Below are 21691 nucleotides of genomic sequence, written 5' to 3' on the forward strand. Positions count from 1 at the left end.
GTTGGCTATTGGAAGGCCTTTCTTTCTCTTTCCCAAGACTCCGTAAGCAAAGCTTGCACATTTTAAACAAACCAATCAGGATGTAGGGGCTTCCTGCATTGGAGAAAACAGCACACGTCTAACAAGTTTAAAGGCTTTTCTTCAGTACATCAATACATCTGTCTTTTCATAACCATCTGTTACCTGGCAGCACCATCTCTTATTTCCAGCAAGCTTTCCACATTCGTGCAACTTAACCGTCATTGCCACTAAAGGGTAATCAATCAACAAAACGCTTTCAGCTCTCAAATTTTAAAATAAATAGTCTTTTAATGAGACTTTAAAAGGCATCACCATTAGCAGTGGATACATCATAATTTCCCAATGAGTTCATAAAGTGTATTGCATTTGACTCTCAATTTGCTCATTCAAATGGCAAAAGAAAACCTCCCTAAGTTCCTGGGGGGCTCATCCCAGTGGAGCTGAAAGTGTCTTTAAACAGTATTTCTGTCCTTTCATGTGTTGTTCTGTGGTCATGATGTCAACATTTTTTTCATCTCCAAGAAGAAGAAACACTAGAGGGTCCCATGCCTGAGGAAGAGAAACCTGCTGCTCTTCCTGGGAAAGAGTGTGGGGCTGCTAAGCCCTCAGACCAACCCCAGGGCCTCAGTGAGGGCCAAGTGGAGTCTAGTGCGGAGGCCCAGATAGTTCCGGAAGAGAGTGCCCTGACAGGGGCTCTGCATGAGAAAAGTGTAAAAGAGGCCAAGGAGGTGTCTCCAGAAGTAAAAACCCCTTCCTCTGCCCAGGAAGGTGTGTTTTCCCGGGATTTGCATGTGTTTGGTTGCAAGTGATCTCTCGCCAGTGCTTACCAACCTGACGCCTTTCCAACGCTATTTGCTGTTTCATCGCTGGGTCTTTTCATGATCTCCAGACCGCTGTTGCAGGCTTCATGAGCAGAGTGTGGCTTGCACAGGTGCTGTGTGGCCGCACGGTTCTCCCCTGCTGCCGCAGATTCCTGGTTGTTCTTTGCCATGATACAATACGCTTTGCCGCAGGCTGACGATGCTGTGTGAGCTTTTGAGTTACCCCCCCTCCTCATCTCAAGTGTTTGCCAGTCACATTGCTAATACATGTATATTTTTGTTTTTTTGTTTTGGTGACAGCAATTCATATGCTTTTCTTTCAAATCGTAAAGTTGGGTTTTGGCACATAGAGGCTTAATGACAGAATCGCTTTTGTTTGCAACTGCAAAGTGCTATATATATTTTTTGTGCTTCAACGAATACTGGTTTGGTTTCCTTAAGAGCTCCTACTGATGCTTTCCATGTCATTTTCTCTCCGTGGCAGTCAGCCCCTTTGATCACCCCCATCCTTCTTGACTTTTCATCCATATAACATTTATTACAAGTTCACACAACTTTTTATTATTACATCAAGACACACAAGTATATAAAGTAGTGATCAATAAATACACTTGCTCTTCAAGAGATGATTGAATTTTATGATTTTTTCCCCTAATCTTTTCCAGATAACTACATTTAGCTTTAATGATCACAGAAAAATGCCTTTGTTCTTAAAACACAATGGGATTTGAAGGCTTTTGGATTGGCAAAAAAAAATAAAAATAAGAATATGTCATTCATTTTCTGTGAAAATAACCACTAAAGTCGATACTGGTCACTGCTTGACCATTGATCATGTCCCAGGAAATGATGTCCTGACCATAGGGAGAAAGATATTTTAATAGTTGATTCTATTGAAAACATTTTTTTTTACTCATCTGACTTCCCAATGTTGGTATAATTTAGATTTTCTTATATCTACCATATAGACTAAGTAATGATCAAGAATTAAAATTATGAATGTGGCAGAAACTGGCTTATCAATTTTTAAGCCATGTCATACAAATTGACAGCAAGTATTTGGTTATATTCCTTAAATTGAACCCCAGATGATTCTAAATGTTATACCAGGAACTTTTTAATGCCCCCCAAATCAGTCCTGGCATTTGTTGATCAAGTTATCTGAAACTATTAATATATGTATCATTAGGATTACTTGACCTTCTGCCTAAGGACTGCCAATTTACTTTCCAATCAGGAAACATAAGAAAAATTTCTCTAGAAATCAATCCTTATTCATATTTAGTTCTTCATATATATCTTTTTGTAAACTAACAATAGCTACTTACTCAAAACACAGTAATCTGTAACTTTTATCTATGGAAGGCACACAAATTTTCTATTATAGGACACATGACATAATGTCTAAGACACCAGACAAGAGTGAGTAGGCTGAACTAAACCCTTCTTATAATTCCTGTGTTCATCACTTACAACAGGAGTTCATTTTAGTTATAGTACACACAGATCTCTGTCCTGACATCTTCATGTTGACTTTTGAACAGGTAGCATGCTTGCATGGTCTCTAGTTTTTTCCTTTTGCCCTACCATTCATTTGCCATTTCAGAATATAATTTTAAGCTTACTGCCTGAAAGCCCTTGCCTATTATGTGCTTAAAAATCAACCCGATTACTTCAGATTTACTTACAGCCTCGAAGATGGAGTTTCCCGATCAACAGGCATTGACTCCCTCTACAGCTGAACCTTCAGACCAAAAGGAAAAGGAGTCAAAGACACAAAGTAAGCCTGGTGAAGACCTTAAACATGCTGCCTTAGTTCCTCAGCCGGAGACAACTAAAATTTCCTCTGAGATAAAGGACATGCAAAGAACAGAAGGAGATGAGGTACCTCCTGCTCTGTTTGGGCACCCTCTTGGTGACAGCCTCGAAGACATAAAACAGAAGACAGAACCAAGCCTAGTAGTGCCTGGCATTGGCCTCTCTTCAGAGCCTCCAGCTCCAAAAGAGCAAAAAGACTGGTTCATTGAAATGCCAATGGAAACAAAAAAGGATGAGTGGGGTTTAGCTGCTCCAATATCTCCTGGCCCCCTGACACCCATGAGAGAGAAAGATGTACTCGAAGATATCCCAAGATGGGAGGGGAAGCAGTTTGATTCTCCCATGCCCAGTCCTTTCCAAGCAGGAAGTTTCACTCTTCCTGTAGATGTCATGAAGAATGAAATAGTCACAGAAGCAACACCCTTCGCCCCTGTCCTCTTACAACCAGATGACAAAAAATCTCTACAAGAAACCAGTGGCCCAGCTACTGCCAAAGATAGTTCTGATGTCGAAGAGCCACAAAAAGTTAAACCTGACAAAATGGCAGAAACACCAGCCTCAGAAGCAATCCCCTCCTCACCCAGAGATGCTCACTTTCCAGTTGTGGAAGAATCTGTCATAGAGAAAATTTTCGGGGAAGAGGGGGAGGTCATAAAACAAGAGAAAAAGGAGACTTTCACCCACTTTGGACAGGAACCTACATTATTTGAAAAAGAACCTCAGCCAAAGCATGAAGATAAAACTATCGTTTCTGACAAAGAGGCTGCACCAAAAGAGATTGAACCCTTAAAATCAAGAGATGAAGAAACAGGTGTAACTCAGACCTCCACAGAATACACTTTCTCAAAAGAAGAACAGAAAGACCAGGAGCATACCATAAGTGTGCTGAAAGACGACTCCTTCCCTGCAGTTACCGATTCCACCATGACCTCTAAGACCTTGGAAAAAGTCATGCCAGAACCAGCTGCACTGAGTGAGAAGAGTGCAGCCCAGGAACTTTTTGAAGAGAAAGTTGCTGACAAAGACCATAAGATTGAAGGAGCCGAGGCTGCGACATCAGCTGAGGTTGGCATGCCATTTTATGAAGATAAGTCAGGAATGTCCAAGTACTTTGAAACCTCTGCCTTGAAAGAGGAAGCGACAAAAAGCATTCAGCTGGGTAGCGATTATTACGAACTAAGTGACACAAGAGAAAGTGCCCGTGAGTCTATTGATACTGTGTCTCCCAAGCATCAAAATGGTGACAAGGGATTTCAAGCAGAAAAAGAATCCCAGCCCAGTGCTCCAGCACAAGAAGCTGGGTACAGCACTCTTGCCCAGAGTTATCCGTCCGAAGTATCTGAAGAACCCAGTTCTCCTCAAGAAAGAATGTTCACTATTGATCCAAAAGTATATGGAGAGAAACGGGACCTCCACAGCAAGAATAAGGATGATCTGACTCTTAGTAGAAGTTTAGGACTTGGCGGTCGGTCTGCAATAGAACAAAGAAGCATGTCCATCAATTTGCCGATGTCTTGCCTGGATTCCATAGCACTTGGATTTAACTTTGGTCGGGGTCATGATCTTTCTCCTCTGGCTTCTGATATTCTGACCAACACAAGTGGAAGCATGGATGAAGGGGACGATTATCTTCCAGCTACCACACCTGCAATGGAGAAAGCCCCTTCCTTCCCAATAGAAAGCAAAGATGAAGAAGAAAAAGTACAAGATGTGAAAACTACCGGAGAGGAAACTACTCAAGTTGAGACCACCTGTGAGTCCCCTTTCCTAGCCAAAGATTATTACAAAAATGGTACTGTCATGGCCCCTGACCTACCTGAAATGCTAGATCTGGCAGGCACAAGGTCAAGATTAGCTTCTGTGAGTGCAGATGCTGAGGTGGCCAGGAGGAAATCAGTTCCATCTGAGACTGTGGTGGAGGAGAGCAGTACTGGCTTGCCATCCATAACGGATGAAAACCATGTCGTTGTGAAAACAGACAGTCAGCTCGAAGACCTGGGCTACTGTGTGTTCAACAAATACACAGTCCCGCTCCCATCACCTGTCCAAGACAGTGAGAATTTGTCAGGAGAGAGCGGATCTTTTTATGAAGGAACTGATGATAAAGTTCGAAGAGATTTGGCCACAGACCTTTCACTGATCGAAGTAAAACTGGCAGCTGCCGGAAGAGTCAAAGATGAGTTCAGTGCTGAGAAGGAAGCATCCCCTCCTACCTCTGGTGACAAGGCAGGACTGGGTCGAGAGTTTGACCAGGAGAGGAAAGCTAATGATAAGCTGGATACAGTATTAGAAAAGGGTGAAGAACATGCCGATTTAAAAGAACATGCAAAGGAGACAGCAGAGGCTGGTGGTAAAGTGGAGACATTTGGATTAGGGCTAACCCATGAACAAGCTTCTGCCCAAGAACTGCTAATATCAAAAGAGGTATCATCAGAGAAAGAGGAGAAAGGTCTTAGTACAGTGCCAGAGGTAGCCGAGGTAGAATCATCCAAAAAGGCTGAACAAGGACCTGACTTCACTGTGAAGAAAGCTGATCAGGGCCAATTCGATATTAAAGTCAGTGACTTTGGACAGATGGCTTCAGGGCTGAATGTTGATGATGGAAAGACCACAGAACTTCAACTGGAGGCTGCACAGGAGTTGGTGCCTTCATCCAAAGTGCCACAGGAGGCAGATGCATTCCTGGGTATTGAGGCTGGCCATGCGAAAGAAGTTGCCAAAGTTAATGAAACAGAAGTCAAAGAGAAGGTGGCCAAGCCTGACTTGGTGCACCAGGAAGCTGTAGACAAAGAGGAATCCTATGAATCTAGCGGGGAGCATGAAAGCCTTACCATGGAGTCCTTGAAACCCGATGAGGGCAAAAAGGAAACATCTCCAGAATCATCTCTAATTCAAGATGAAGTTGCCATCAAATTATCCGTGGAAATACCCTGCCCCCCTGCTGTCTCAGAGGCTGACTTAGCTGCAGATGAGAAAGCTGAGGTCCAGATGGAATTTATTCAACTGCCAAAGGAGGACAGCAAAGAGACCCCTGATATATCAGTGACGCCCTCCGATGTTGCCGAACCACTGCTTGAAGCAGCGGTTGTGTCTGAACCAGCAGAGGCTGAGGAAGAAGAAATAGAAGCCCGGGGCGAATATGATAAGCTGCTCTTCCGCTCAGACACCCTCCAGATCACCGACCTGGGTATCCCAGGTGTCAGGGAGGAATTTGTAGAGACCTGCCCAGGGGAACATAAAGGAGTGATTGAGTCCGTGGTGACCATCGAGGATGATTTCATCACGGTAGTGCAAACCACAACCGATGAAGGAGAGTCAGGGTCCCACAGTGTGCGTTTTGCAGCCCTAGAACAGCACGAGGTGGAAAGGAGACCATCCCCTCGTGATGAAGAAGAGCTGGAAATAGAAGTGGCAGCAGAAGCCCAGGCAGAACCTAAGGATGGCTCCCCAGAGGCTCCAGCTTCCCCAGAGAGAGAAGAAATCGGACTTTCAGAGTATAAGACAGAAACCTACGACGATTACAAAGACGAGACCACCATCGATGACTCCATTATGGATGCTGACAGCCTCTGGGTGGATACTCAAGGTGTGCTTTTGGTCTTTTTTGTTTCATTTTGCTTTAATTTTCTAACCCCAAATTAAACTCAATAACCTATTGGGATTTTTTTTCCTCCACTTTAAACATTTTAAATATCCCTTTATCTCTTTATTTGCATTTTGTTAAATATGCAAAGGATCTTGTACATTTGTTACTAATGTTCTCGCTGTTGTTGTTGTTGTCATGATTTGCTTTGATCCGCAGATGATGATAGAAGCATCATGACAGAACAGTTAGAAACTATTCCTAAAGAGGAGAAAGCTGAAAAGGAAGCTCGGAGACCATCTCTCGAGAAACATAGAAAAGAAAAGCCCTTTAAAACTGGGAGAGGCAGAATTTCCACTCCTGAAAGAAAAATAGCTAAAAAGGAACCTAGCACAGTCTCCCGGGATGAAGTGAGAAGGAAAAAAGGTTCATTTAACAATCACTTCTTTAAAATTGTGTTTGAAGTATTTCATTATTACTCGTTTATAGAAGAAACTGCCTAACAGTGGTAATCGATGATTGATGAAATTTTCGTTTGGTTTCATTCCAAATGTTAATTTTTTTTTCCTGATGGTATGCTCTCTGTGTTTTCTTATTCATAGCAGTTTATAAGAAGGCTGAACTTGCTAAAAAAACAGAAGTTCAGGCCCACTCTCCCTCCAGGAAATTCATTTTAAAACCTGCTATCAAATATACTAGACCAACTCAACTCTCCTGTGTTAAGCGGAAAACGACAGGTGACTGTTCAATTCTGCAATGTGGCTGGCAAACATAGACATGTATTTTTTTTTAATCTCATTACTCTAGCAGCTTCTTCATTTTGTTTTTCTTCCAAGAATCTCAGTAGTCATGAACGATTTTGCTATTAAGTGTCTTGTATCATTATTCTTTTTTTTTTTTCCCTCCCTGCAGAAGAGGTCATGACCATCTGTTTCTTTGTCATGCTCAGACATAACAGTGCGTGATTGTATCTTGGCATTGTGCTCTAGTGTCACGTTCTGGGGATTCCTATTTTCATTCTGTGTGTTTGGTTAGACGATGGCGATGAATTTAACCGTGGTATGCATTCTCATTATTTTGCTTATTTATCTCCCTCATGCTTAAGTCCATATATATTTGTCCTATTTTCTACATTGTTACTGCCAAATCTGTTACTGATGTTGATGAATTTACTGAAAACCACCAAGAATACGCAGTGATTTAGACATTGAAAACAAAAAGCAAATCTGGGATAGATGTGTGGTGTGCAAAATTATTTTGCTTTAAATGGGAAAAAAAAAGAAAAATGTTAAATCATCTGGCAATCCTGTAAGATTCATATCCAAAATTAGCAAGCCTTTCAATCTACTGTACTATATGTTGACATTTTGTAATTGGGATTTTCTTAAATATATTTATCCAAAATGCACCTCCCCCCTTAAGAGGAACTTAAGTTCGAAATAAACTTAAGTTTATTTTCATTTTGCTTCCTATTTATTCTATGTCTTCTCCAAATATACAAATTTACTGTTTTAAAAAGTGAAACATGTTAGAAATCATAATAAAACCCCATACAAATATCTATAATGCAAACTTTTTTCTCAATTTCAATGCAAAATATTTTTTCTATGTATAATTATGCTAGGGTAATCTTGACAATAAAATAGTTTGCACAATCTCAGATTACTGGTTCAGAAAGAAGTGTTTTCCTTTTCATTATACATCTTAAATGTCTCTGTATAAACCTTGAGATGTCTTGAAAGGTTAGAAGCAGAATTAGTATGTAAGAAAAAGAAAAGCAAGATAATTGATGGTTTTATGAAAGCCACTAAAAATCCCAAGTATTTTGTATTTGTATTCTCCACACAGAATTCTTATCGTGTTTTCCATTAAGAACAAGTGTCTAAGGCAGGATTTGAAAGTGGAAGACTTATATATACACAAACCTTGATAGGCTTAGGATAAAGAATGCCTTAGGAATTCGAAATTGACATTATATCTCTATCTTACATTTTATTTAGTGCACTTTCTCAGGTTTTTAGCCTCATCAAACTTGGAATTTTTCTTCCAGTTAGAAAAATACTTGGAAAAGCAGAATCCTTTCATTTTAGCATTTTAAAAACCCTATATCTTATCTGTAAAGATTTAAGATGTTATCAGGATTGCGGAATTTCAGAGGAAATGAGAAATGTTTTCATAGTGTCTACATATCATTGGTTCTCAGTTTACCATGAAAATGAATTGCCTTTTTAATTCATTTTTAAAGGAAATTTAAGATCTTTGGACTAATTAGAATCTTTGCTTATTCTTGTCAAATATAAAAATCTTCTGGCAGAAAGCATGTATCAAACATAAATGACTTTGATTTGAAGCAAACTATATAGACATGCCACAGTAATTTGAGATGCTATAGAAGCAATAGGGAGGCATCCTTTTTACTGTTGCTTTTTTTTTTTTAATCAGCTTTAGAATCTGTGAATAATCTTGCCAGCCAGGCCTACATACATAAAGCACATTGTAGGCAGTTATTATTTTGGTTTTAGAGCACCACATAGCTTAATAAATCTTTTGGGGACGCACTCATTTGGAGAGCTTATGAGGTTAAGCTCTTACTAATGAAAATTGAGGAAGTAAACACAAGCTTGAGTATTTTATTTTCTGAGCGTATCTTGCAAATGTGGATGGTTATCCAAAACACAAAGTGTTGTCTTAAATCATGAGATATTTAAGTCAGGTAAGTCATCAACAGAAAGTATGCTTAAGAGATGGAGTTTAAAATTGAAACCAGAAGTGTAAAACACAGCAAGAGAAACAACAGTAACAGATGTGGTAATGATTTCATACAGGAAGTGCATGTGTAGAACATATTCTGTATTTTTACTAAACTTAAAATTCCTCTCATGTTTTCTGTTCTTGACAAGCTATTTTTCTTCCCTTCTTATGTGGTGTATTTTTATATCAAACAAGTATGTCATTCATATTGTAAAATGAAGGGGTGCATAGGGAAAGGGGCTGGAATGACCATGACAGTTTAGAGGCAGTATTATTTTGGTATTAGAGCTTCACATAGCTTAAGCAACCTTATTGGCCAACCCTACAAGTCAATCATCTTTCTTTTCCTTAAACTCTGCAGCATTCACCTTGCTGTTTTGTAACTTCTAGTCCCAAGAATCTATCCTCATGTAGTACCGATTCAAAGGTACATTGTTAACCCATAAAAAATGATCTATGCTTTGGTGCTAACCTGTGCTTTGGTAGACACTAGGATGTGTAAATTTAGCACACCCTCTAGTTGGAGACACTATGGTTATTCAGGTTTTTCCATTACTGAATTTGAGCTTCAAAACAAAACTTTGCTCTGCATTGGTCGGTTGACACAACAGAGTATCCAAAAGGTATGAAAAATGCATTTGTGTGATTTTTAGCCACTAAGTTTAGGGTTATTTGTTTGTGTTTTTTCTTTTCAACAGCAGCCAGTGGTGAATCAGCTCAGGCTCCCAGTGTTTTCAAACAGGCGAAGGACAAGGTCTCTGTGAGTAACTTTAGTTTTTCCTTGTTCTTCATTTAAAGTTCCTTTGGTATTAGCTGCAGTTTCTTAATAATTTTAGATATTCTTTAGACTTAGACATTTACTTTTAAGTGCCATTTTATACTGTTTGCTCATCCAGAATGATCCTCAGGAGCATCCAGGTAAGTATTAATGTCTTCCAGAATGATATGTGATAATAGTTAGGACACAGCTGGGCTGTCTCTTTATTAGTAAGATGAAAACATAAAGCTGCACAATGACTTGGCAGAAATGGGGAAGAACAATTCATTTACTTTTCATAGAATCTAATCAAACCATTCTAGTCAACAGTATTTTATGATATTTTCATTGCTTTTATTACGAAATAAGAAATAAGACCAAATGAAATAATATTGATGAGCAAAAAGAAGTACAAGTCAGTTATAATTCCTTTATCTAAAGATATCTACAGTTCCCATTTTGATGTAATATCTTCAATTTTTCTGCACATTTATAGATTTAATAACAACAAGAAAACTCTTTTAATTTTTAAATTAATGAGTAAAAATAAGTTCTTGCATGCCTATAATTATTTTAATGACTATATAAATTGTATTTTATTTATTTACAATGATATCCTTAACCAATTTCTTATTATTGACATTCAAACTAATTTTTTATTGTTAGACTTAAAATATTGCCATAGTGCCTTTTTAGCCAAGTTCATTTTCTTTGGATAATTTCCTACCAGTGAAATGACTGTTTCAAGATAAATGTTGTATGTCAGTTTTTTGCTTCATATTGCTAATGTTATAGTGTTCTTTACTTGCTAAATTATGGAGATAAATACATTATTGTTTTAATGTGGTTCTATTTGTGATGTTTAATTTCTTCATGTGTTTTTTTTTAATCTTTTCTACTTTTTCTTGGATAATTTTTGGATTTAGATTTTTAATCATATATTAATAACCCAAACCAACATGAAATATTTTTGATCCTTTATGACTGGAAGGAAAAAAAATTAAAGGGCTATTAATGAAACCCTAAAATTACAGTAATTTGAAGGATGTTAATTAGAAACTTATCTCAACATTCTTGGTCTTGCAATCATATGTGATATTTAAATCACAATTATTAGTGTGACCTTCTAAAAACTGATAAGATTTTAGACTTCTATTTTTTGTTTATTGTGAAAAATAGTGCTTCATTTCCAACAATGGCAAAAAAACCTTTTGATAATTATCTTGAAAGAGGGTCTTTGCTGAAGGAAAATATTTGATTTTTATATAAATGTTTGCAGACATGTTCCTGAAGCATGGAAGCTAACAGAATGCCTATATTGCTTTGGCATATATCTTTATTTTTTAGCACAATGTGATTTTAAGATTTGTATCTCTTTATCTTCTTTTCTGACAGAGAACTATGAGTTGTCACGTCCAAATCTAGAATATTTATTATCTCTATATTCTTTTTCTTCCTATGCTTTAATGTTTTAAAAAATAAAGGGAGTGGTAAAAACTTTATATCATAATTTAGTTATGAAAATTAGATATAGTAATTTTATAAAACAGTACATGGTAGAGTGCCTAGAACACATTGTTCATTCAATAAATAACAATAGTTGTTAGTCATTATTTTTGTTATTATTTAAAAGCTGACACTGTCAGAAGCAGATATAGAAAAAAACAAGTCTAAGTTTTTCTCCTTTAGGAAAAAAATTGTAAGTGGCATTGTTTGGACAACTCTTAGAAAACTTTCAAATCCCTTAGTCTGCAAATAACTCACTAGGATAAACATGTATATACTTTTGCTTGGGACATAAATTACATACATTATCTGACAGAAAACTAATTTTTTTTTCACTTGTAAACACCCATCTTACCTTTCTGAAGAAGTGAGATAAATCTGTCACTTTTATTTTTTCTTATTCATCATCCTCTTTTTTCCCACCTAATAATACCTCATCCTCTTTTTTTTTTTTTTTTTTTTTTTTGTGGTCCTGGGGTTTGAACCCAGGGCCCTGTACATGTGAGGAAAGCTTTCTACCAACTGAGCTATCTCCCCAACCCCTCTCATCCTCTTCTTAAAACCCCAAGATTAACTTCCATTTATCTCTGATATTCAGTACATTCATCAAAACAATTGTGATTTGTTGCTTGTTCTTATTATGAACCTGGCCCACCCTTTATTTCATTTGGTTTTCTGGTGGTGGTGGTAATTACTAACACTCTTAGTTGACTTTCTTCATTAGGGACAATCCAGCTACTTCCTCCTCCTTTCCTAGATCACATTTTCAAAACTCAGTCTTTTGTGGGTAGGATCAATCAAAAAAGAACGACTTTTGTAGACCCAGTTACACTTCCCACTCAAGGTACTCAGTCTGCAAAGAAGTGATTTGTGCAATCTGTGCGTGCTAATGTCTCTGTTAAAGTAGCTGTGGAGGCTAAAACTTAAAAATTGCAGCTTCCTCTGCTATTTTTGTAAGAGCTGAATGAAATTAATTATTTAAAGATAATAATCTCCTTGATTTTGTAATTCTTCTCTGTACTCTTAAGACTCTCTCAGGAGACTTGTGGCCTGCCAACACCACTGTCTCCAAAAGTCACTCATCCAACCCACTTAAACTTGCAGACCCCTCAGGTACGATCAACGGCTATATATTAAGTCTTGTGGATTTTGTGAGGCATCTCTTCAGTGCTACCTTTCCTTTTTAGAATTTTTAGCTTTGCAGAGTGACTTCTGTACATAAAAAAATCTTACTAATTCTGTACTAGAAGTTGATCCCCAATTTGTGTTTCACTCATAAAATGAGCTTGTTATATATAAACCGAACAATTTTTTTTCTGATGAAGTCAATGTAGCAGATAACTGAAAATAAATTTTCTCAATCTTTAAAATAATATTTCCATTACCAGTCCCCAAATATGTACTCAAGTTCTTGAATGTAATCAAGTTATGGATTGTGTGTACACCTTCATTGTGTTGAGTAGAGGAACAATTTCAACCGACTCTTAAGGTATTTTCCAAATGTGGTGCTATTGTGGGACCTATGGATTTATTGGAGACCTTACCCATCAAATTCGTAAAGATTGTTTTATCCATATTCTCATAAATGAAATACCTACATATAAAAATCATTTTAAAATAACCCAAAATATATATACTTAGCATCACACTTTAAATTTATAAAAGGGATTTTGCTAATTACCATTGTAATATTCTTCCTATGTTAAGGCTTATTTTTTAAAAATATATTTATTGGCAGTACATCCTTGAAGAGTGGGATTTATGATTTAGGGGTTCTTACTGCAATCATCTCTGTAGTGATTTCACTTACAAGAATACTGGCAGTTAATAATTTCCAGGTCTGGGGATATAGCTCAGTTGGTAGAGTGCTTGCCTCAGGGCACAAGGCCCTGGGTTCAATCCCCAGCACCACACACACACACACAAAAAAAAAAAAAAAAAATCCAAACAGTTGGCCATTGTGCCAACTCTCACTCACTCATCAGATGAGAAGATCCTTGGGGATTCTATTTTCTCATTCTTCCAGAAGTCACAGAAGCAGAAGTTATTTTAATGTGCACTTTTACAGTAAATTCGCTGAAAATAATATACTGTAAAAATGTAATTATAAATGTATGACTGCGTAATTGCACGGTGGAAGTTGTTTCCACAAACTTTCTATAACTGGCTCCTCAGAATAACCCAAGTCTCTTGCAGAGACAAGAACACCTTGAAACTGTGTTCTTTTCCTGAACTATTTATTCAGAAGATAGGTGGCTACACAGCTTTGGAGGCCTTCCCATGTCTCTACCCACCAAGAGTAACCCACACCAAACAAGTGTGCTCATATTTTGTTTGTTTGTTTCAGAGCCAAACTCCATCCTTAAACAGTGGGAGATTTTGACACCAGCATCCTTCTTCCCAGAAGGGTCCCTCTTATCTCTCTTTCATGAGGTTGATTACATTTTCACTTCAAGGCAGATCTTTGGTTTCTCTGTGTAGAGTTATGAAATTACAGATTTCTGTATTAAATCAAACACAATTCTTTGCTCTCAGAATTCCACAAAGCTAGGTCCTCCATATTTGAGCAGTATCATTCTTTCTTCTCTCCTCCCATCCATCTACCTACTTACCATTTATTGAACAATCGTTCTTGTGCCTCTATTATGTACCAACCATAAATAATCTCAATATTTGAAAGTAGAGGAAAGCAAATAACATCGATCCCGTTCTAGTCTGATGAATACAAAATCAAAGCATTATGTTTATGTTAATAACAACAGACATTTTTAAAATAAATATTGTTGAGCTAGTTCCAGCCTGGGTGTTCACTGAAAATCCCTCATTATCATATAAGTATACATCTCCATTATTGCTTTTAATCATTTATCTTGTGTTTTTATTAAAAGTAGACATTTAATTTCTTATATGTTTGTATGTGTGGGATTATTTTTTTCCTTTTCCTTCATACTTTGGTTTATTTTGTACCTTTTTTGTTTGTTTGTTTGTTTGTTTGTTTGTTTTCTTTCATGGCTAGAATTCTACCTTGTCAAAGATTCCTGCTTCACAGGGTAGCACAAAGTCCCCAAGATACAGCTCAGCTTGCCCTAGCACGACCAAAAGGGCTACATTTTCTGACAGTTTTTTAATACAGCCCACCTCAGCAGGCTCCACAGACTGTTTGCCACACTCAGAATCAGGGAACAAGGTAAGGCAGCAAGTCAATAAAAGGTGCAGAAAGGAATAAATTGGGAAGATTATATGACATAATTCAGGAAATGCGTGAAAGCAAAGATGTACAATTTTTAAGTATTTGATATATAAATGGTAGATCCTGTTAAATAAAATTGAAAAAATGTAATAAATGGCTTACTAGTAAAAGAAAAATGTTCCTTTTTCTAAATACATTGTTCATTATTATTTATTATTTATTTGATTATCTTATAAAAATTAAATACAAACTAACAAAGCAAAATTCAATCTATTATATGTAATATGACATGTGATAGACAATGTTATATATTCTAATAACAACAAACTGTGTCATATGTAATAGAGTAGACTGTTTAGACTTACCACCAGACACATTAGGGTTTAATATCCCCTCTGAAAACTGTGAACTTTGTGATTTTGAAAAAAAAATTACATTAACTCATTAAACCTGTTCCCTTAGCTTTAATATGTGCATAATATTTTGTGATGAAAATGAAACCATTAATGGATGTGATATGCTAGAGTTCCTGTCTTATATGTGCACAATATATGGTGGTGGTCTTTCTTGGGAATATTATGCATTCCATACCCTCTGCCAGTCCTTTAGAATTTTATCATGCTAAAGAAGATTTTTCAGTAAAATTAGCAACTTACTGAAGATTGCTTGAGTAAATTTGTTTTAGACATATTATCTTTTAGAACTTGAACTTGACATTAGTTTTTAGAGTTAACTCCAAAATAACTTATTTTCATAAAACATCTGGACAAATATGAACTCTTTTTTAGTTTTAAAGTAGAAATGCTTATGTGGGATTTGATAATGCATACTAAAAGAAATAGGTCTATCAGTACAGCAGGAAAAATAACCCAAATGATGTAATCACTTCTCATAATTAAAATAAAAATTCCCAAGAAGACAATGTCTGTTTTTTCCCAAATCAGGATGGAGTAACCAAGAGCCCAGAAAAGCGCTCTTCTCTCCCGAGACCTTCCTCCATTCTGCCTCCTCGCCGAGGAGTATCAGGAGACAGAGATGAGAATTCCTTCTCTCTCAACAGTTCCATCTCCTCTTCAGCGCGGCGGACCACTAGTAGGTTTATTTTGGCTTTGGCTTTCTTTTTAATCATTTTTTAAATATCCTTTAAGTAAAAAAAAAAAAAAAAAAGCTTACTGTGAATTTATATTTTACAGGGTTCAAATAAACATGCATTAAGAACAGATGATCTTTGTCCTAAGAATTAGAAAATTCTTGCTTATAGATGGTTCCAAAATACCTGAGTGAAGACAATCGATAGAGGAAATATGAACTAATTAGCTTCTTATCTATTAACTAATATTGAGATAAAGTCATTTTTCTAAGAATACATTTTGTCTCTTGTTTCAAATTTAGGGGAAAAAAGAGAAAATTCTAAAGAAGTAATTAAAAGAGGGGTTGGGGTTGTAGCTCAGTAGCAGAGTGCTTGCCTAGCATGTGTGAGGCACTGGGTTTGATCCTCAGCACCACATAAAAATAAATAAAATAAGGGTACTGTATCCATCTACAATTTAAAAAATATTTTTTAAAATAATAATAATAAACAAGTAATGAAGAGAGAAAAACAGCAGGAATTTTAAAAATATACATCTGTATGGACTGAACACTCATTAGAATTCCAAGTCCTAAAATTTAAGTGGAAAGTCAAAAATCAAAACCCATAATCTTGCTCAATTTGTTAAGAATTTGTATTCCAAATGAAGAGTAAGCATAGCATGTTCTGGGCCAATAGCTTCAATTCCTTTCAATTGACAGCACAGGATGACAATTATAACAATTTATGTAATGCCCAATCATTACATATTTATAGGTTATAGCAAAGCATGGATTCAAATTATTTTCCTAAACATTTTTCTATCACAACAAAAAAGCTGCCATTTACTAAGCACATATAGATTCAAGGCTCTCAAGATAACGTTTTTACTCAAATTAGTTAACAATGCTGATGGTTAGGTATTAGTAATCTCAATTCAAATGATAAGAAAACTAACCTTATAGGGAAGATATCTTGCCTAATGCTGCACAGCTAGTAAATGGTTGAATTTGGTCTTCAGTCCACTAGTAACTTCACAACTTGTCCTCTTAATGTTGTCTCTTCATTGTTTTTTTTTTTTTGAGGAAATAGTATTAGAGAATGCTCTGTAGAATCACTTGAATCATCTCTCTGTCATTTAGATACCATTATAAAATGGTAGAGATTGCTACCACTATCACATTATAGTTGATTTCACCACTTGCTTTATTAAATATTTAATAGTAATTGGCCAATTTCAAATTTTATTATTTTGCATGAAATGTTTTTGTCTACAATAGAACAATTGTGCCCAACACCATTTAGTTTCATGAAATATTAGCATCCTTTGAAATCTTTGTTACATTTTGACCTCACCAGAACTCTTTTTTACCGTAGCAAAAATTAATTATTCAAATAATAAACTAGCAGGAAGGGCATTTAAATGTTTGTAATGTCCAGGAAAGAGACTGTTACTCCAAATATCTGAAGTTGAGATTGTGCATCAACAGCAGCTTCAAAGATGATGAGACAAGACGAGGCACCAAGTACTCCCTAAAGGAGCATCTTGAATGCTTGTATGTGTTGCCATGGAAGCAAAATGGCTCTTTCTTCATAAATCCACTTCCTCAAACCACTGTGCTCTGCCTTTTAAAATATATCCCCATATACATTGCTTTTTTAAATGTTGTGAACCAGTGCTGTTTTGAATCTCTAGTTTCATTTGTGTTCACATGCATATTTAGTAATAAGTATTATTGTATTACTTCATTGTAGTATTTGGTAATAAGAATAGCTGATACCCTGATAATCTAAGGACATTGGGCCTATCTTAGCTCTTCATAGCAATAGCAAAAAAAGGAAAGGAGTAAACTAATAAAATGCAACTGAGCTCAACTTAAAGCAAAGAAATTCATCTCCAAAGATCCTGTGTAATTAACAGCACAGGATTATTGATTTGACTATAAGCTGTCAAACTAGTTATGAAAACAGAGAGGAAAAATACCACCAGACACTAGGCTCACTGTGACTACATTCTTGGAACAACCAAGTTTTCTAGAGATCCATAGATCTTTTTTAGTATGAAGCACTGAGATAAGTTTCCTTACAAAGGGAATAAATGATGTACTTGAACAATGTCTGACAGCTTTCAATAAATGCAAAATTCACAGTGCTCCTCCACATAAGCTGAGGGAGAGACCTTGAAACATGATTCTGTGAACAGCTTTCTAAACAGGCTAAATCTATGTGATATAAATACCGACTTCTATGTTTTATATATACCCAGATCTCAGAAAGAATCTACTAAAGGAATGAATGGTCACCCATGCCCTGCAGAATCTTCAGTTAACAGGAATCCGCATACCAAGTTAATTGTGCACTCTGTTTCCAGCTGAAGGCAGCCTATCTGCCTTAACAACCATAAAAGTAGAAAATAGTCTTTTGACATATGAACTCTAACTATCTGTGGGACAAAGGAGGTCTTGAGAACTTTCTAATGCTGTGGTTTGTTGTGTCAGGGTCAGAGCCAATTCGCAGAGCAGGGAAAAGTGGCACCTCAACACCCACTACCCCTGGATCAACTGCCATCACTCCTGGCACCCCACCAAGCTACTCTTCACGCACCCCAGGCACTCCTGGAACCCCCAGCTACCCCAGAACTCCTCACACACCAGGAACCCCCAAGTCTGCCATTCTGGTGCCCAGTGAGAAGAAAGTCGCCATCATTCGCACTCCTCCCAAATCTCCTGCCACTCCCAAGCAGCTTCGGCTTATTAACCAACCACTGCCAGACCTGAAGAATGTCAAATCCAAAATCGGATCAACAGACAACATCAAATACCAGCCTAAAGGGGGGCAGGTAAGAATTGCATGCACACATATTTGTTGCCAGAAATAAAATCCCGTTCATTATTATATCACTTTCCTCAAGTTATGAACTTACAGTTCTTAAAATGCACAGGAGCTGGAGGTGTTACAGAGTTACTGATTATATTTCATTGCTGAGTCTGGGCCTTTCTGAGAGAGCTAGCTTATAAAATATAATGAAAAATCACATGATACATCTTTTCTTTTTGGTCACTATTGGATAACAATTGGTTTAACCATATAGAATATTTTAGTTGATTACCTAACAGATCTTTCCTGAATGTATCTTTATGGCTTTGTGGATTTAAACTTAAGAGATTGAAGTTACTACTCTTCACCTCCTCCTCCTCCTCCTCCTTCTTCTTTTGTTCTTATTAGATATACATGACAATAGAGTGTATTTTGACATATACCTATATGGAGTATAACTTATTAAGATCCCATTCTTGTGGTTGTACATGGTGTGGAGTTTCACTGGTATTGTATTCATATATGAACATAGGAAATGAAGTTACATTTCTGATATGGATTTGAGTTTTTTATTTTGGATCCTGACCATGAACTCATCTTACTATCTTTCAGTGATTCCAATTGAATCTCTTTCCTTTTTCCTCAAGGATTTTCTATGATATCTTTTACCATTTTCTTATGTTTCCTCCAAATTCAGGGCATGGTTCACCCTCCTACTTCTCTGCCTAATATTGCCTACGTATTAACAAAGGCCAGGTATTTATGTTGATAATGAATAGACAGCTCTATATAATCCTTATGAATAAAATTGTAACATTGGAACTTCTACTTAAAATTAACTGTATTGAATAGTGTTTTTAGCATGTTAAACCAGAAGGTTTGACTGGAATTTTATAGCTCCTACTTTATAGAATGACTAGAAAGAAAATTGATGGTAGGGCTCCATAGAAATTATCAGGATAATATGTTAAAGACTTTTATTATCCAATTGAGCGTCTATAAATGCATAGTTAAAGAAATCAAAGCTATCAGCATGTGAGTCCCAATTATTATAGAGTATTTCAATGAAAATTGGCCTATCCAGAATCATTGAGAAAGGCCCAGTGTTAAGTTTGGATCTGGAATGTCCTTCAAAAGCTCATGTGTCGAAGGTTTCATCCCCAATACAGCAATGTCCAGAGGGAAGTGATTTGATTATGAGAGTTCTAACCTCATCATTGGATTGGCCTATTTGATCGATGAATAATTTAAATGGACTGCTGGGAGGCGGAAGAAACTGTGTGCAGGTGCAGCATGTTTGGAGGAAATAAATCATTGAGGGCATGTCCTCAGGGACTGTGTCTTGTCCCTAGCCCATTCTTTTCTCTATGCTTTATGATTGTTATGAGTTGAGCAGCTTTTGTCTGCGGTGCCCTTCTACCATGATGTTCTGCCTTACCTCAAGCCCAAAGCAATGGAGCCAGATGACCATGGACTGACCTCTGGAACTGTGAGCCAAAATAAACTTTCCCTTAGTTAAGTTGTTTGTTAGGAATTTTGGTCACAACAATGAAAAGGGGTGCTTTCTGCAGGAGCCAGATTTTGTAATAGCAATGTGTGGGAACCCATTAATTTCCCAAATCCAGAAACTTTATTATTTTCCACCAATATGAACATTTATTGCTCTTCTATATATGTAGGTCTTGTGCTGATAGCCCTTTAGCTTTTTGTTGAAGCCCAATTTTCAATTACTAGAGAGGCTGTGCTTATTGGTTCAGTTCAATGATGCCAATCAATGCCTAATGGAATAGATAAGCTAGTTGAAGATATGATGAGCTTTATAGAATTCAATAAAATTAATCTTGTCAGCTGAAAAAAATCATTTTACTGGAAAGAACATATGCAGTCATAGTTTCACTGTAGATAATATGGTTCATTTAACTCAAGTTATAGATAAAACTATCTTAAGTGTACTAATTTGAAACTATCTCTATTTATTTAGCTCCTTAATCTACATAAATTCTAAATTTTCAACTAATATTAGCTTTTTAAGAATAAAGATACTTGGATTAAATAGCTATATGATAAGAACTATCTCCAAACATGTAGTTTTTAAGAAATGAGGCGACAATTGGATGAATGCTTTTTACCTTTCCTATGAATTAGCTTTTTTAGAAGTACTTTGATATATGTGGAATAATCATATGTGTTTTGGCAGGTTTGTTGCTTTTTCACCCTGTCAGCTTATGAAGATCAATATTTAAAAAGCACAACTTATGCACCTTTGTAATAATTGAACATTATCAATGAAGCCATTTCATGGTGGTTGTTTTCATTTACTGCTCATTGCCTAGATCATGATCTTTTCAAGACCATGTCTGTGGTTTGACCGATTACTTTGTAAACTATATATTTTTGCTTTATTCATAACCATAGTCAGCCATCCTCAGGTCAGTGAGGCTAACCAGAGTGGTTAGCAACATTCTTCTGTTTAAGGAAAGAGCAATGACCATCTTTTATGTAAAGATACATCCTTATGTAAAGGTTATGCATCCTCATGTAAAGATTCTTCCCAGTGTTGCTCTAGCTTTGGAAAAAAAAAAACTCTATAGATAAATTCATTAGACTAGAACCTAGGAAAAATATTATTACATTCTAGAAAAAAAAAAGCAGTCTGGTTTCTCTCTCTTTCAATTCTATGGATTCACTGAATTAATTAAAAGATGTTAGAGGTCAAAGATATTCATCTCCTAATTCAACCCTCACATTTTACAGAGTAAGAAACAGAAGTCTTCACATTACCCACACCTTGCATGGATAACTTTTAATATCTTTTCAGGGCTGAGCTACAAAGGCAGAGATTGTAATTTTTATTTGATGAATAATTAATCATCAATCTGTAAAAATATGTAATTTTAGATACCTTAGTCATTTTTGTTTGCTGTAGCTTCTGTTACATGACATGGATATGGCAGTTTTATTTAACAGCACCTCCTGTGCAGGTTTTTGTAATCATGTGACAGAATTTTGAGGCTTCTGAACTTTAATGATATTTTAATGAAATAACAATGCAAATAATGTTATATTGATACTCTATGGAAATATATGTTGTATTGGTATACTACATAAATTTGAAAAGTATGTTGATTTTTTTCATATTTCACATTTGTTATATACCAATACAACATCTACTTAACCATTTATTCAACAAGGATAACCTCAAAATTCTATTATATGATTGAAAAATAAAAACCTTGCATAGAAAGCTCTTTTAAATTACTATTTTCACATGCTGTGACAAACATTACAGCAAACAAAAATGACTAAGGTATATAAAATTATATGTCCTATAGATAAGTGATTAATTATTCATTAAATA

The 21691-nt window shown here is 36.3% G+C and overlaps 1 protein-coding gene across 34 annotated transcripts in view; it reads left to right on the plus strand.

The window, feature by feature from the left end:
* The window catches only part of Map2 (microtubule associated protein 2), a 276655-nt gene that overhangs the window by 239769 nt on the left and 15195 nt on the right, over positions 1 to 21691 (plus strand). For 7 of the 34 annotated variants that reach the window (XM_078017934.1, XM_078017937.1, XM_078017935.1 and 4 more), the window contains 8 exons: positions 544 to 789; positions 2521 to 6246; positions 6463 to 6669; positions 6846 to 6980; positions 9693 to 9754; positions 14274 to 14444; positions 15392 to 15539; positions 18015 to 18355. In XM_078017934.1, the coding sequence (XP_077874060.1) occupies positions 544 to 789; positions 2521 to 6246; positions 6463 to 6669; positions 6846 to 6980; positions 9693 to 9754; positions 14274 to 14444; positions 15392 to 15539; positions 18015 to 18355 (5036 nt within the window). The remainder of the gene's footprint in view (positions 1 to 543; positions 790 to 2520; positions 6247 to 6462; positions 6670 to 6845; positions 6981 to 9692; positions 9755 to 14273; positions 14445 to 15391; positions 15540 to 18014; positions 18356 to 21691) is intronic. The other 27 variants (XM_078017942.1, XM_040294836.2, XM_078017943.1 and 24 more) reach the window with 20 other exon arrangements.

Source organism: Ictidomys tridecemlineatus, chromosome 7 (genome assembly GCF_052094955.1).
Source record: "Ictidomys tridecemlineatus isolate mIctTri1 chromosome 7, mIctTri1.hap1, whole genome shotgun sequence".
Lineage (NCBI taxonomy): Eukaryota > Metazoa > Chordata > Mammalia > Rodentia > Sciuridae > Ictidomys > Ictidomys tridecemlineatus.